This window comes from Nicotiana tabacum, chromosome 19 (genome assembly GCF_000715075.1).
Source record: "Nicotiana tabacum cultivar K326 chromosome 19, ASM71507v2, whole genome shotgun sequence".
NCBI lineage: Eukaryota > Viridiplantae > Streptophyta > Magnoliopsida > Solanales > Solanaceae > Nicotiana > Nicotiana tabacum.
Genome location: NC_134098.1, coordinates 59,155,649 through 59,171,120, shown reverse-complemented (window position 1 = coordinate 59,171,120; position 15,472 = coordinate 59,155,649). Strand labels below are relative to the sequence as shown.

Sequence of the window (15,472 nt, the reverse complement as noted above, 5' to 3'; positions counted from 1 at the left end):
ACAATGCCAATACTATTTGACTACACAATTCCACGAAATTAATTACATCACAATTTCTATGATGAACGCCGGTCACCTAGCATGTGCGTCACCCCCAAACAAATCACATAACACGTATATTCAGGGTTCATACCCTCGGCTCCAAGTTTAGAAATATTACTTACCTCGAATCGTGTAATTCTTTATTTCAACAGGCCTTTGCCTCGCGAATTGGCATCTGAATGCCTAGTATCTAGTCACAAATAATTCGATACAATCAACGCGAGGTGTATGAATCAATTCCATATGAAAATGCTAAATTTTCCAATAAAAATCCGAAATTCAACTCAAAAATCAACATCAGGGCACACGGCTCGGAACCCGATGAAACTCATAAAATCGGACAACTCATTCAATTACGAGTCCAAACATACTAATTTCATTCAAATCCGACTCTGAATCGGTGTTTAAAGCTCGAAAATTTATTTTATGGAATTGTAGAAAATTCCTCTGATTTCTCTTGAAAAATCAATAATCTAACGCCGAAAATGAAGATTAATTGATGAAATATAATCACAAGAGAGTCAAGAACACTTATCCCAAGTTGTGTGGTAAAATTTGCCTCTGAAAATCGCCCAAACCGAGCTCTCCAACTCTGTTTATGTCAAAAATGGCGAAATTCCCCGTTTATTGGGATTAATGTTTGAGCCCCACGGGTAGCGTGGGGCGCTATCTGTGGCCCAGTTTCCAGAACCTCAAAATCTCAGCGCCCCACACTACCCTGGGCGTTGGTGATGGAAAACCGTTTCTATTTCGTCCGGAAATGGGAATAACTCTCTCATACGATATCCGAATTCGATGATTCTTTTTGCTATGGCTCTGTAATTTCAATACGGATCTAATTCTTCAATCAACACTGAATTTGGAGCTCATTTGCTTTATGTGATATAAATTTTACTCGTTAATCAATTAACTCATGTTTCGCGCTAAAAACCCAACCGCAACTTGATGAAATTAGACTAGACATTCCAGATCATTCATATAATTCATTGTCAAACTCCTGAAAGTCTCAAAATCGAATTTCGATCTCTAAAACTAAAAATAGACATTTGGATCATTACATGCTTATGCTCAAAATACCAAACTCTTCCAAAACACATTTGAGCCCCATGGGACCCCAACCAAGTATACTAACAAGTCCCATAACATGACACGAACTTAATCGATGCCTCAAATTATATTAAACAACACTAAAACACGAATCTCACCCCAATTCAATGCTTAATGAAAATTAACGAATTTTAAATTATATATTCGATGCCGAAACCTATCAAATCAAGTCCGATTGACCTCAAATTTTTCACACAAGTTATAAATGACATAACAGACCTATTTCAATTTTCAGAATCAGATTCTGACCCCTATATCAAAAAGTCAACTCCCGGTGGCCAAACTTCCAAATTTTAAATTTCCTAATTTTGCCATTTCAAGCCTAATTTAACTACGTTATTTCAAATAATTTTTCGGACATACTCCTAAGTCCAGAATCACCATACAAAGCTATTGGAATTATCAAAACTCAATTCCGAAGTCGTTTGTACAAAAGTCAAATTTTGGTCAACTCTTTTTCATTTAAGCTTCTAAACTAGGATTGTTCTTTCAATTTAATCTCGAATCATCCGAAAACCAAAGCTGACAATTCACACAAGTCATAATCTATATTACGAAACTGCTCAAGACTTCAAATTGTTGAACGGGATGTAAATGCTCAAAACGACAAGTCGGCTCGTTATAGTATCTCACCATATTTTCCAGCTAAATCACCCTATTTCTCACCATATTTTTTGCAGTAAATTTTGTAAGAAGAATACCACGGACCATCTTTATTTATAAAGCTTATTATTTGTGCATTGAATCTATAATATAAATCTTGCACATAAATAAAAGTTAATTTATTTTAAACTTTTTTATATTACTCACCAAAATTATATGTACAAATCACAGCAAAGCTACATGACAACCAGCTGTTCTCAAAAGGAAAACAAACACAAAAATTAGCTCAAGTTGTATTCTTTCCTAACGGATCTAAGAAGCACACCTCCTATGGAGGGTTCTTCTTACACATTCAAAAAGGAAGTATAATTATTTTAAAATAGTTTACCTTCACAGATGTAGATGAACCATTTATGATATCGGCAATCTTCATTCATCTGGCTTCTCCAATCAGTTTATTTGGAATTAACTTAATATCTTTATTTTCAGCTTTTATATTATCATGGCTACATTTTAGCATAGAATTTAAAGGATTATTAGATGTTTCATAACTTTATTGTAAGTTGTAATATTCAAGTGAGGTGACAAAACTAATATAGTATAGTACTAATTTTGCCACTCTTTTGCGTTTTGCAATATTGAGTTGATCAGCTGATCAACACACTACTAATAAGAATGATAGATATTACATAGTCTTCTGTTTAGAAAAGACGAAATAAAGCTTAGTGCAAATTAAATTGATAAAAATTAACTGCGAATATAAAACATTGATATACTACTTTGAAAAGTCAACCCTCCCACATCATAAATACTACAGCGGGATGTTCATTAATCAATTCACACAGTGTCTCACCATATTTTTCAGTTAAATCACCCTACAAGGTCATAGTTTTACGATCATCCTATTTGACAATTAGAAAAAGTATTAGTTACATTACATAAAATTAACATTCAATCTATTATTAGTTAAGTAAGAAAGATATTAAATAGCTTAAGTAATTGTATTTTACCTTTCATAAGTAACTATTATCTCCCTCTTATTGTTTCATATCAGTATTGATGCCTACGTGTGGATCAGAATGCAAACTATGTCTGAAAAATAAAAAAAACTAAATACAAAGTATATGTAAGTTATAAAGTACTTATTAAGTACATTAATAAAAAAGGGAAATTACATGTAAGTTTCTAAATCAGTGAAAAGAAAAGTACTAAATAATGATCCATCGGTGAATTTTTTGGCATATTGCAAAGAGAAAAAATTATTGGAAAATTTTGATGTTAAAAAATGGTTGTTGCATTTTCTTAACTATAGTAAAAGTGGTAAAGGATATTTCCAACTCCTAATAAGATTACATTGTTAAAAATATGTCTATTTCTTATATTAATAGGATTCATAAAGGTAATCATGTAGAATTTCATACTGTAGTATTAAACTAATAGGTTACAAGACTAACGCCTAGAATTCCAAATATATCCTTTCATCGTGAGTATTGTGCTAAATATTATAAGAATATTTTTGTAAACCAACATCTTATTCGTGCTTATATATTAAGGCAGACTAGCCTAAATGACACTTATACTTGTGCCACTTTATCATGCCGGTGCCCAAACTTAACAATTTGCCAATTGAAAACTTACACTCCTTCAAACCGTGTATAATAAATATTTATGACAGGAGGCCGATCCTATGTGTCATATTTGGCTTTAGTGCGTGATTCACACGCCCGTAAGGGGCGTGAGGGCAGTTGAAAAAGCCTTAACGGTAATAATGTAGCCTATTTAACATCCATCTTCTTCTTTCTACCTTATTCTCTATTGTTGAACATTATAAAAGCTGATTTCTATCCAAATCTGATGCCTTCTTCTTTCTCGTGTTAGCTTCAACAGTAAAAAATAGAATTTCTTTGCTGGGATTCTTCATTGCCCATCAATTTCTGCCATCTCCTTTTCTTTTGAAGGTCGATTTTTTTCTTCTTCTCCGGCAAGAAATAAGCTACTGCCGAGTCTTCTCCTTTAGCAATGAAGAAGGAATCTTTGTGTTATTATGGAGTTGTTGCAGATCTTAAAATGTCACGAACAAACTCATTTCACGGATTCATTAAAAGTTGATAACTTGAAGCTTTAAATTGCATAAAAACCTAAAATTTTGACAATAATACAACAAAACCATCTCAGAGAATCATCAAATTAGTCTACTTATATGATAAATATGCAGAATTATTAATTACCAGAACCAAATTGGACCGCATTGGTCGAGGCTTTCTTCTTTTTCCTATTCTTTGAGGTCTGTTTCGATGATCTAGAACAGGGAAACCAACCCATTTCTCCCTCTTTAAAGATGAAGAAACTTATCCCAGAAACTTCGATAACAACTGCGATGACAATGATGACGGAGAAGAGAGGAGAGACAGAAGTGGTTCGATACTTTCTAACCCCTAAACTAAGCGCGTAAGTGTAAAATGAGGGGAAAATTTGAGTTTGGGGGGTTAATAATCATTTTCCGTTTTATTTTAATATGTGGCGATAATAAATGACCTGGAGCCTACGTGGGTTAATTTTCTTGACATGGCGTCAACGTGTAGGAGATTGTATTACATGCACTGGCGGCTTCCTGTCATAAGCTTTATTATACACGGTTTAAAGGAGTATAAGTGTTTAATTGATAAATTGTTAAGTTTGGGGACTGACATGACACATCGATTATAGCTCGATGGTAATGAAAGTACTGTGATACTTGTATATATACATAGACTTGAGTTTTATTTATATATATATTTAATGTGAATCAAGATTATATTAGTTACAAGCGCATCAACTAAGGATATGAGTACAAATCGAGTTTACGAGAAAATAGGTTTAAATTGGGTATGGTCCAATTTAAGTTAACGTGGCAGGTATATATTTTCAGATTTTCTAATTAAATTTTATACCATATCAGAATTCTTGTAGGAATTTTATGGAATTTGAAACCGAATGATTTTAGGTGATAATGATAAAATTTAGTGACGTTTAAGTGATAAAAATAGATAAGTGGCGTTTGCAAAATTGAGTATTAGTTGGATGACCTTAGTAAAATTAACCGAATTGTTTCAATAAACAAGTATAACTGGAAAAAGAAAAAAGGAAACACATTGCATAGTCGTGATCCTTTATTTGTGTGCTTAGTAGTTTTAGAATGACATTTATGTAATTTAAGTTTTACTTTAAATAAGCAAAATTTCTGAATTAACCCAAATGTATATTATCTAAAAGTGTTCTCTTTCTCATGGAAAAAGAGAATGATATCTAAATCCATTAATAATATTATTTTATTGCATTCTTAGTAAATTCATTGATATTTTTTATGATTTCGCGCGATCACTTTACTAGATTATCTATATATCAGGAGAGCGCCATCTATTTGAAATTTTGAATCATTGTGAGTTTCCTATTATCTTTGCACGTTTCATTAAACTTTCATACCCCGTATAACTCATGTTAAAGATTTAACAATGTGTCTGGCGGGTCTTGCTTACTATATTTGGATATTGCTATTGATTAGTTACTAATACTATTATATATACTAACGTGGGGAATAAAATAAGTCAACTTAACAATTTTTTTTAAAACTTTTAGTTGTCATTGCAGTGGATCTTAGTCATATGCAATTAAATGGTAAATATCTGATATGTTTTTAAAAACTCATATATTTTGTTAAAAGGGGGGATTTCAAGACTTTTTTTGTGCACCGACGCAAAATAGACGAGAATGGAGCACCGCACACTTTATTGTTTGTTAATTATATCTTGCCTTATGGAGCAGGGACCAAACATAATGTACTTTTCTTGAGTACATTCACTGTTAGCTGGCATTTGCCAGTTTGCATCAACATGGTCGATCTTAAAGAAGCATTGTGTCCTAACTTCGGTTTTTTATATGAAGTCAAATTAATGTTATTTGGGATTCTCTGTTTTTGTTGGAAACCAACATCAATATTGTTTACCTTCTAAAATTGGATAACAATTAAACTTATAATGAGATTCTAAGGATATGTGATTTCACTTAATACCAATAAATAAATATTAAGATTAATGACAGAAATGAACTATAAATTAAAGCGAACCAGTGTTGAAACGGAAATTCGACCCTCGAGCTAGGATGCCCTCGAATTGATTGATACCAAAACAGTTAAAAATAAAGCAAGCTGATGGACAAGAGAGTATAAGCTAAAGAGAGAGAGAGTTATATTTAGGGGTGGGCATTCGGTATTTCGGTTCGGTATTCGGTTTATCAATTGTGTATGCCAAATACCGTACCAAATTATTTCGGTACAGTTTAGTATTTTTTTTATTTTGGTTCGGTACGATTTCGGTTTAATAATCTCTAAATAAACTTATGACGCCTGACAACCTTCTGCCTCTCTCTGTGCACAATTCTTCACTGAATTCACAATGAATCACAATTCACTGATTCAATGAATTCACAATTCACTCAATGAATTCACAAGTACGTTGGCATTCAAAAACAAAGGAAACAGTCCACTGATTGTGAGATCAACTTGAAACCTTCACTTCGCAACTCATGAGCTTTTGTTATACACTTATACTAGATTTTTTCTATATTCGAAAAAAGGCCATTCACAAATAGAGGAAACACCTGAACGTTGGCATTCACAATTTAGCAAAGAATGTTACCACTGTTTTGTAAAGAATGTTACCACAATTCAGCGAAGAATGTCACGAGCTTTTGCAAAGAAAGTCAAATACAAAATCATAAACACAACATTAAGACAGATTTAAGACAGCAGCATAAACAAAGAGGGCATCAGACTCTAACAGCAGACTTTAACACAGTAGCAGCAGAATTAAACACAGTGCAACAGAAAAACAGAGAGGGCATCACTCAATTCAAGTTTACACTAATAGTCTCGAATCAACTTAGTCTTAATTCTTAAATACGGATTTCAGGAAGACGCTCAAGACAACACCTAATATGCTTCCTTAAACTATATGTGCCATCCCTCTTTGGATGAACATTATAGACTCGACCACAATGCTTGCACTCTATTTTGCGAACTTCTCAGTTATCTTCTTTCACCGCAAAATATTCCCAAATATGAGAGCGTACTTTAAGAGCACGGGGCATGATTGCACTTGAACCTAAAAAAAAAATCATAAGTTAGAATATTATTTTTTGATGATAATAAAAAAAAACTACAAAAGTATATTACCAAACAAATAGAGTATTAAACTTACCATAAGTTGCAAGTTGCAACTATACATCAAACAATGCTAGTATTGCTTCCATTGTTTTCCATATCTAAAGATAATTCGACCAAATATGTCATACAAATAAACAAGTATGATATATTATTTTGAACTAAAATACACACAAAATATTAAAGCTTACCAAGCTCGAGTTCCTCAAGATACTCCAAGTCTTCTTCACCACTAATATGATTCTTATCTTCTCTAAGCCAATCTTGAACACAAACAAGAGCTTGCACACAATTAGGAGTCAATGAACTCCTAAATGAGTCAAGAATACGGCCACCGGTGCTAAACACACATTCCGACGCTACACTAGATATTGGAATGGCCAACACATCACGGGCCAACTCTGAAAGAATCGAAAATCTAAGAGCATGTGTTTTCCACCAACTTAAGATATCAATTTTTTCACTAAAAGGCTATTGTTTTTCACTAATGTATTTATCCAACTCCGATTTAACACCTCCACTTCCATTGTCTTCCTTTTGTTTCTTCAAGTGAAGCTTCGTCCTTATTAATGATGCAGTTATAACACTCCCACTAGATGTATTAGATGCGTTATTAGATGAAGTCACTACAACAAATTTCATTATCAGTGATTAATTATTCTGTCACCTAAAATTCATATTTCGTCACAGAATTCTTTTTGTGACGAATTTTTTTTTGTCAAACTTTCGTCTCTAAAACACCGTCACTAATAGTATGCAACGACAACTTTATGTTTCGTCACTAAATAAAGTTATATTAACTACAAAATCTGTTTTTGTCTCCAAATACATAGTATTTATGATGAACTTGTTTGTCATAAAAAGTGTAAAATTTTTGTAGTTAAAAGCATTGTGTCGTCGCTAAAAAGATCTTTAATACTAACGAATCTATTTTGTCACTAATTATCATTTTAATTGGTGGACGATGTCAATTGTCTTAAAAGCTATGCATAATTTGTAGTTAAAAGAATGTGATTCTGTCACTAAATGGTTATGCTTTATGTACAAAAGAAAAGTTTCGTCTCTAAATAGATAAATTAGCGACAAATTTGTTTGTCCGAGAAGGAAACAATTTCGTAGTTGAAAACTATTTTTGTGTCTCGACAAATGATACTATTAGTGATAAGACTAATTTGTCATTATATATTGTCTTAATTAGTGACAATTTCAATTGTCATTAAATATTAAGTTAATTTGTAGTTAAAATATATTTATATTATTAATATGAAGGCCATTTCTGGAGAAATAATTTTTTGTTACTAAATGTTTTTTTGCGAGAAATTGCATATATATATTTATCGCTTTGTAATCGCACTATTCAACACTATAGTTAAATAGTTTGTTATTAGTTTCATGTCTATTCAGTTTTTTAAAATTAGCTTATGCAAATTTAAAACATCACAAAAATAAAATAGAAAACGTAATACCAAAAATTCATACAAAATCAGATACTAATACATCTATAATTATTGTAAGATAAACATGTGACTACAAATTCATTGAGTAAATAAAGTGAAATAACTAAAGCATAAAAAGTCTAATTGAAATACATGAACAATGGTAAACTAAAAAAGACAAGCATGTTGCTTCCTCATGTGCCAATGCAGCGTCCCTTATCTACAATCTTCCCAGACACTTTTTAGACCTTCATATACCTGTGTGTAAAGAAAAAAATTTATAAATACTTTTGATTTCATTATTTTAAATAAAATATATCTTCAAACATAAGTCATAAAACTAACATTAATTAGTGAATCAATAATAATAAAATAAAAAAGAGATAGTAACTTCTATACAAAATCGTTAACTATACAATATACCCTACATAAAAAATTTTGAAGAACAAAAAAAGTATTTTAGAAAAAAAACCCTATATCAATAGAAATTAACCTCCTCATCAAAAGAATATCAAGAATTCCTTCCTTAAGCCATAAATTAAGTCCCTCAATTATAACAAAACACGATTTTCTCAGCAAAGGATTGTGGAGTTGCTCCTTGTGTTATTCAACTCCTGCATATAAACTAAAAAATAGAACATTGGTAAATGTTGTTAGAAAATTTTATTAGGTAGAGAAATTAAGAAAGTCAAAACCAAAGAGAGGAGTTGGTTTACCTGGTTATAGAGGTCGGGGATGATGGCACCTGCGATAGTTGGATGTGGATGGCATTAATTGGGATAACAGAAAGCAATTGGGAGAAAAAGAAGAAGAAGTAGAAAATAAATGGTACGAATTTCTCCTTCTTATTGGAGTCTATGTAGTTGTATTTGAGTTGGATACCTCAAACTTATCTAAGTAGGAGATTGTTCGTGGTTTATAAGGCGGGAATGGATGAGAGAGGGAATTTTACACGAAAATATTGGAGGGAAGATAAAATAATTGAAAGTTAAATTTTGTTATTTTATCTTCCCTCCAATATTTTCATGTAAAATCCCCATAATTATGACTTCCTTAAATATTGAGATAAATTATTTTTCACGTTAATTCTTACCAAATATAATGATGGAATTATGGCCAATTATTTTGAAAAAATAATTCAAAGTTATACAACAGAACTACGATAAAATTTTGTTGTAATAGCTTTTTACGAGATAAATATTTTATTTATTGCAAGGGATTAGCAACGAATTTTCCCTCATAATTTTAATAAATTAGATGTGGCCGATAAATTTACGTCAAGAAATAATCAAGACGGCACATATTGTAACAAGTATAGTATTTTATTTAAATGTTATAAATATTACAGTCTCTATAATTCCTCCGATTCTTCTTTTCAAGGATATAAAATAATTTTAGAGACCTTTGAACTTGATCTTGAGTCTATATGGTTGTCACGAATGATAATCTTGAATTCAGTGAACAAATAACTTGCATTCGCACTCGTTGAATCTTAATTTATTCTTAGTTCTTAAGCGTGAGCTTGATCTCTCAAGTGTCTTGTCTAGTATCCCTTCTTGCATTTTTATTAAGTACTCTTTTATTTTTCTTTCTTTCTTTTTCATTGATTTATTCTTTCAAAATTTTCAAGGTCATATTAAAATTACTTTTCTTATTCTGTCACTGTAAAATTTTATATAATTAAATTAAATGTGTATATAAAATTAGTAACAACAGAGGATGTAGCATATAGTCAATGAATTTTGACTCATTCTAACTTTTTCGGCACAAAGTATAGATATATGTAAATCGTAAAAATTTATTATCTAAACAAATTAATTTTGAACCTATAATTTCAAAAAAATAATAATAATGGATTCAATGGCAAGAATTTAAAGTTTGAAGCCATGAAATTATATCTAAGAAATATATCTTCATAATAGTGCATCAATCTTCTTGAAATCCTGAATTCACCCTAGTCCTAACAATCTCTAATGTAAATATAAAAAGAACATATTGAACGAAGTTATAATTTTGTCCAATCTAACACATTATTTTAAATCGGTAAAAACAATGAAAGACAAATATATACCACTTTATTTTTTCAAAAAAAGAAAAGCTTACATTCGCTTTTGTTTACCCTAAAAAATGGATAACAATTAAATTTGTTAGTGGTTTTAATGATACATGGGTTAATTCAATACAAACGATAAATTGCGTTAGATCAAACAGATAAAGGACGTAATAAATTGTCAAACCAATCAAGATGAGTAATCCCGAACTTAGTAACAGCTTAATGAAATGCCTGCCTTCGATCCCGGTCTTACGTTACTGATGATTTGATGAACAAAAGTAAGAACTATGAATAACAGAGAAAATAAGATTATATTGTCTTGATGTGCGTGTTACTGTGTCTCTAATGAATAATCATACTCTTTTTATATAATATGGGAGTTTTACCCTACGTACAATTACATAAAAGGTAAAAATCTCATGTTTAACTAATCGTCGGTTCTCTGCCAATACGTGCCGAGATTCACGCCCTGACATCCGGCCGGTCACAGATATCACAGTCTTTTGTTGGCCGTGCTCGATTATCTAGTAATGCTCTCTGTCTATTTTGGATGAATTTTTGGAGTTCTCAAATGGTCAAGCTCAACAAATTTGCTTCTCAAAGGCAATATACCACCAAAATAAATTGGACCTTTACAAGCCTTCTTTTCCACATATTTCATGGCCTTAAACAATTTGAATCCTCCTTTGATATTTTATTTTTATTATCCTTAAAGATTAAAGATTTACGGATATCGACAAAATTAATTGTTGAATTATTATTCTTGGTGCATAATTTGGATTGATACATTGAGTGTATTTGGGAGGGTTGACTTTTTGTAATTTGGGAAGAATATGGTAGAAAGAGAAGGTTAAATAAAGAAGAAAATCTTGAAGGGTGGAAGAAGTAGCTTGTCACCATATAAGAATTTGAAATATAAACATTTTTGGTTATAGAACACTTACACACTTCAAAGTCATGAAAATCCCTTTTGAAATCGCCCAAATCCGAGATTTAAAACTAAAAAATGAGTAAAAATGGCGACTTCCGAATTTATGGGTTCTGCCTAGTCATTTTCGCATCTGCGGATAAAAGTTTCGCATTTACGGACTTGCATTTACGATGCCAGGCTGCCAGATGAAGTTCCGCATCTGCGGACATTCCCCTCGCACATGCGACATCCGCTTTTGCGCAATATTGCCGCACCTGCGAAGACCCCAGGCCAGCCCAGTCTCGCATCTGCGCAATTTCCGTCGCACCTGTGGCATCGCACCTGCGGCCAAGACCCTCGCAGGTGCGATTACATCAGAGGCAACAAAATTCCAGAATTTGCTTAAATTCACAATTTGATCTGATTTCGATCCGAATCACACTCAGGGTACTCAGAACCCCGTCTGAATATACCAACAAGTCCCGTAACATAATACGAACTTACTGAGGGTCCCATATCACGTCATACAATGCTGAAATTACAATTCACACCTCGATTCGAACTTTTGAATTTTAAACTTTTCAATTTGCAAATCTCGTGCCAAAACATATTAAATGAATCTAGAATGACTTCAAATTTGGTACACAGAGTGTAAAGCACGAAGGGTGTTGTCGTGCCATTTGTGAGTGTAAAAGCACGAAGGTTGTTGCCGTGCCAATTGTGAGTATAAAAGTACGAAGGGTGATGCCGTGCCAAATGAGAGTAAAAGTACGAAGGGTGATGCCGTGCCAAATGAGAGTAAAAGCACGAAGGGTGGTGTCGTGCCATTTTTATATTATCAATTGCTCGTTTTATTGTTGATACATTAATTGGCTGCTAATTGACACTTCTCCTGCTGAAATTATTATATCCTTCCCTTTCGCATGTTTCCGCCCAATTTATAAATTATTATTTATTGTATTATTGTTACTTCGTATTTGTATATAATTGTACAAATTATTTATGTACGTGTCTTGTCATAGCCTCGTCACTATTTCGTTGAGGTTAGGCTTGATACTTACCAGTACATGGGGTCGATTGTACCGATACTGCACTTTACACTTCTTGTACAAATTTCGGAGTTGGTCCTAGCGGCGTACCGTAGATTTGCCCGGATACAGCTACCAGTGGAGACTTGAAATATAACTGCACAACATTCGCAGTTCTGAAGTCCCCTTCTATATTGTCTCAGATGTGTATTATATTTCAAACAACTTGAATTTTATTCAGACCTTTATTTGTATTTTTCTAGAAACTCGTACACTTGTGACTCCAGTTCTAGGATAGTATTTAGACATTGTTATTAATATGGATTATTCACTACATTCCAGACCTTACTTCCGCATTTGTTTCCTTGGTATTAATTAATTTAAAATTTTATTAAAATAGCTAATTATATTCTATTGGCTTGCCCAACAAAGTGAAATATTAGGCGTCATCACGATTTCGAATATGGAAATTTCGGATCGTGACAAAGGGGGGTTTGAGTTTCTCGAACTTGATAATTTTGATAAGATAGTTATTTCAATCACAAGTGAAATTAGTCGTAAAGAAGTAAGTATATGTATCATGCATGCATAAACTTCAGATTTATAGTTAAATACGAAGTATGAGTTTTTGATTTTGAACTACACATTTTTTTGTAGCCAATTATTGCATGATTCAACTACAAAGTTAAGTCGTAGCCATTTAAAATTACATATTTTGTGACAAAATTTTATTGTGACTGAATTGTAAATTAAATAGAGACAATAAAATAATTGTCACTAATTGCTTGCACTATTAGTGACAAAAATTAAGGTCACAATTAAATATAAAATTTTATCGCTGAAGTTTACAATGTTTAACTACAAATTCTAATTCGTCACTATTACAACAATATATATTTTGTGACGAAAATTTTTCGTGTCCAAAAGTTAAATAGTTCTAAGACAAATAATGGTTCGTCACTAATTGAGTACATCATCAGTGACAAAATAATTTGTCATCAATAACTTTAAATTTGTGGCTAATATTACTCAATAAATGGCGCCAACTCATTTTTTGGTGGGAAACTTTAATGGACGAAACTTTGCTACGAATTTTTATGTTTCGTCACTAAAAGTATGTGATTCATATATTTAAAGACAAATTATTATTTTTGTCACGAACAATGAACAATTAGTGACAAATTTTGTATCGTAACTAATAATTTCGTAGCTAAATTTCACATTTGTTGTAGTGAGTAGAACTAGATGGAGATTGAGAACAAGATCCAGTTGAATTCTTTTTTAGATGCTTTTCAAACAAAGAACTCATATAAGCATACACCTCAACATTTATTTTCTTCCCTTTTTCCTCCCCCAAAAGCTCTTCAAGTGCAAGGTTAACAAATTCAAATTTGTTACGTGGATCCAAGACGGAAGCAGTAAAAATTATTTTATTCATCTTTTCAGGCTCACCCCAATACTTCTTGAACTTTTCTTGCATCCGCTCAGCCATTTTTCTCAAATGCCTATCCTCACTAATTAAACATATTTTTAAATGACAATAAAGTTCAGATAAATTCTCAAAATGAGAATTACAAGTGACATAACATGAACCTGAAACTTTTTTGGTGAGCTCATGAAATCTTGCAAGAAAATCTATCATATTCCTCACATTCACCCAATCATCAGATTCAAGAGGACCTGCACTATAACCATCTTCACAAAGATGAGAACATTGATAAGCAGAAAATCCATCATCAAACAGATGAAACTTGTCAAAGGCTTTTTTAAAGTTTTGTGCCGTATCTAACATCAAATAGGTGGAATTCCACCTAGTAGGAATATCCAAACATAATATTTTGGTACATTCTACCTTTACATATGCACAATACTGTTTAAACTTTAAGGTCCTTGCAGGCGAAGATCTCACATATCTCACAATATTTCTAACACGTGTGACAGAAGCATCAATTTCTTTCAAACTATTTTGCACAATTAGATTTAGTATATGAGCCATGCATCTCACATGAAGGTGTTCACCACTCATCATATTAGTTTTCCACATATCTACCTTTTTAGACAATTCTTTGACTGTGACATCATTTGAAGAAGCATTGTCCATGGTAATAGTGAACACCTTATCTAATTTCCATTCAAGCAAACAATTAGAAATAGATTTAGCCATCTCTTCACCCTTATGACTAATGATAGGGCAAAAATTTAGTATTCTTTTATGCAACTTCCATTCCCTATCAATGAAGTGGGCTGTCAAACACATATAATTTATTCTTTGCAATGAAGTCCATGTGTCTGTTGTGAGGCAAATTTTTGGTTGTGCTTCTCTAAAAGACCTTCTTAGATTTTGCTTCAATTCACCGTAAACTTCATAACAATCCCTTGTTATTGTTTTAGGAGAAGGAAGACGAAATAGTGATTGAGTTATTCTCATAAACTTCATAAAGCCTTCCTTTTCTACAAAGCTAAATGGTAGTTCATCAATAACTATCATCTCAATTAAGGCCCTCCTAACTACTTCTTGATCAAATTTTCAAAGTGATCCTCCATCATTTTGGCAAGATTGAAAATTTATCTTTGTTTGACTATTATCTTTATCAATGTTAAGTGGGTATTCTTTGTATCTAGCCAAATGATTTTTCAATCACATTGTTCCATTCCTAGATGTATTAGCAACATAAGCTTGCTTACAATATCTACACCTTGCTTTACCGACCCCATTTACCTCAAATTTATCAAAATGTTGCCAACTTCGGATCTAGGTTGCATGGCTTTTCTTTTCTTAGAATCTTGAGTATCAATTGTGTTGGTGTTGCTATCTTCAGTAATAGGTAAACTTTCAGTTGAACCGGCATCACTTACTCTACTTTTATATGCCATCTATACAAAATTAAAATAAATATAAACACAAATTAAGACTTAATTTCACCTTTTACAACTCAAAAGCTATATGATAAAACTAGTATAGTTCACCTTTTACAACTCATATTTATTGTTGTTGGTATTATATGATAAAAGCTATTGAATTGTTATTTGTCATGTATTAGTTCCAACCAGCAACAAAAGTTTTGGTTTGTGTGAAAAAGAAAATCTCTACAGAAA

At 32.1% G+C, this 15,472-nt stretch overlaps 1 protein-coding gene across 1 annotated transcript; it reads right to left on the bottom strand.

Moving 5' to 3' along the window:
* Window positions 1-6,515: 6,515 nt before the first annotated feature.
* LOC107830065 (zinc finger BED domain-containing protein RICESLEEPER 2-like) lies at window positions 6,516-14,864 on the bottom strand. Its single transcript, XM_075239108.1, has 4 exons — window positions 13,970-14,864; window positions 7,465-7,575; window positions 7,141-7,350; window positions 6,516-6,562 (listed from the first exon to the last, which is right to left on the bottom strand). Exons 1-4 carry the CDS (start codon window positions 14,862-14,864, stop codon window positions 6,516-6,518), a joined length of 1,263 nt encoding a protein of 420 aa, XP_075095209.1.
* Window positions 14,865-15,472: the final 608 nt, after the last annotated feature.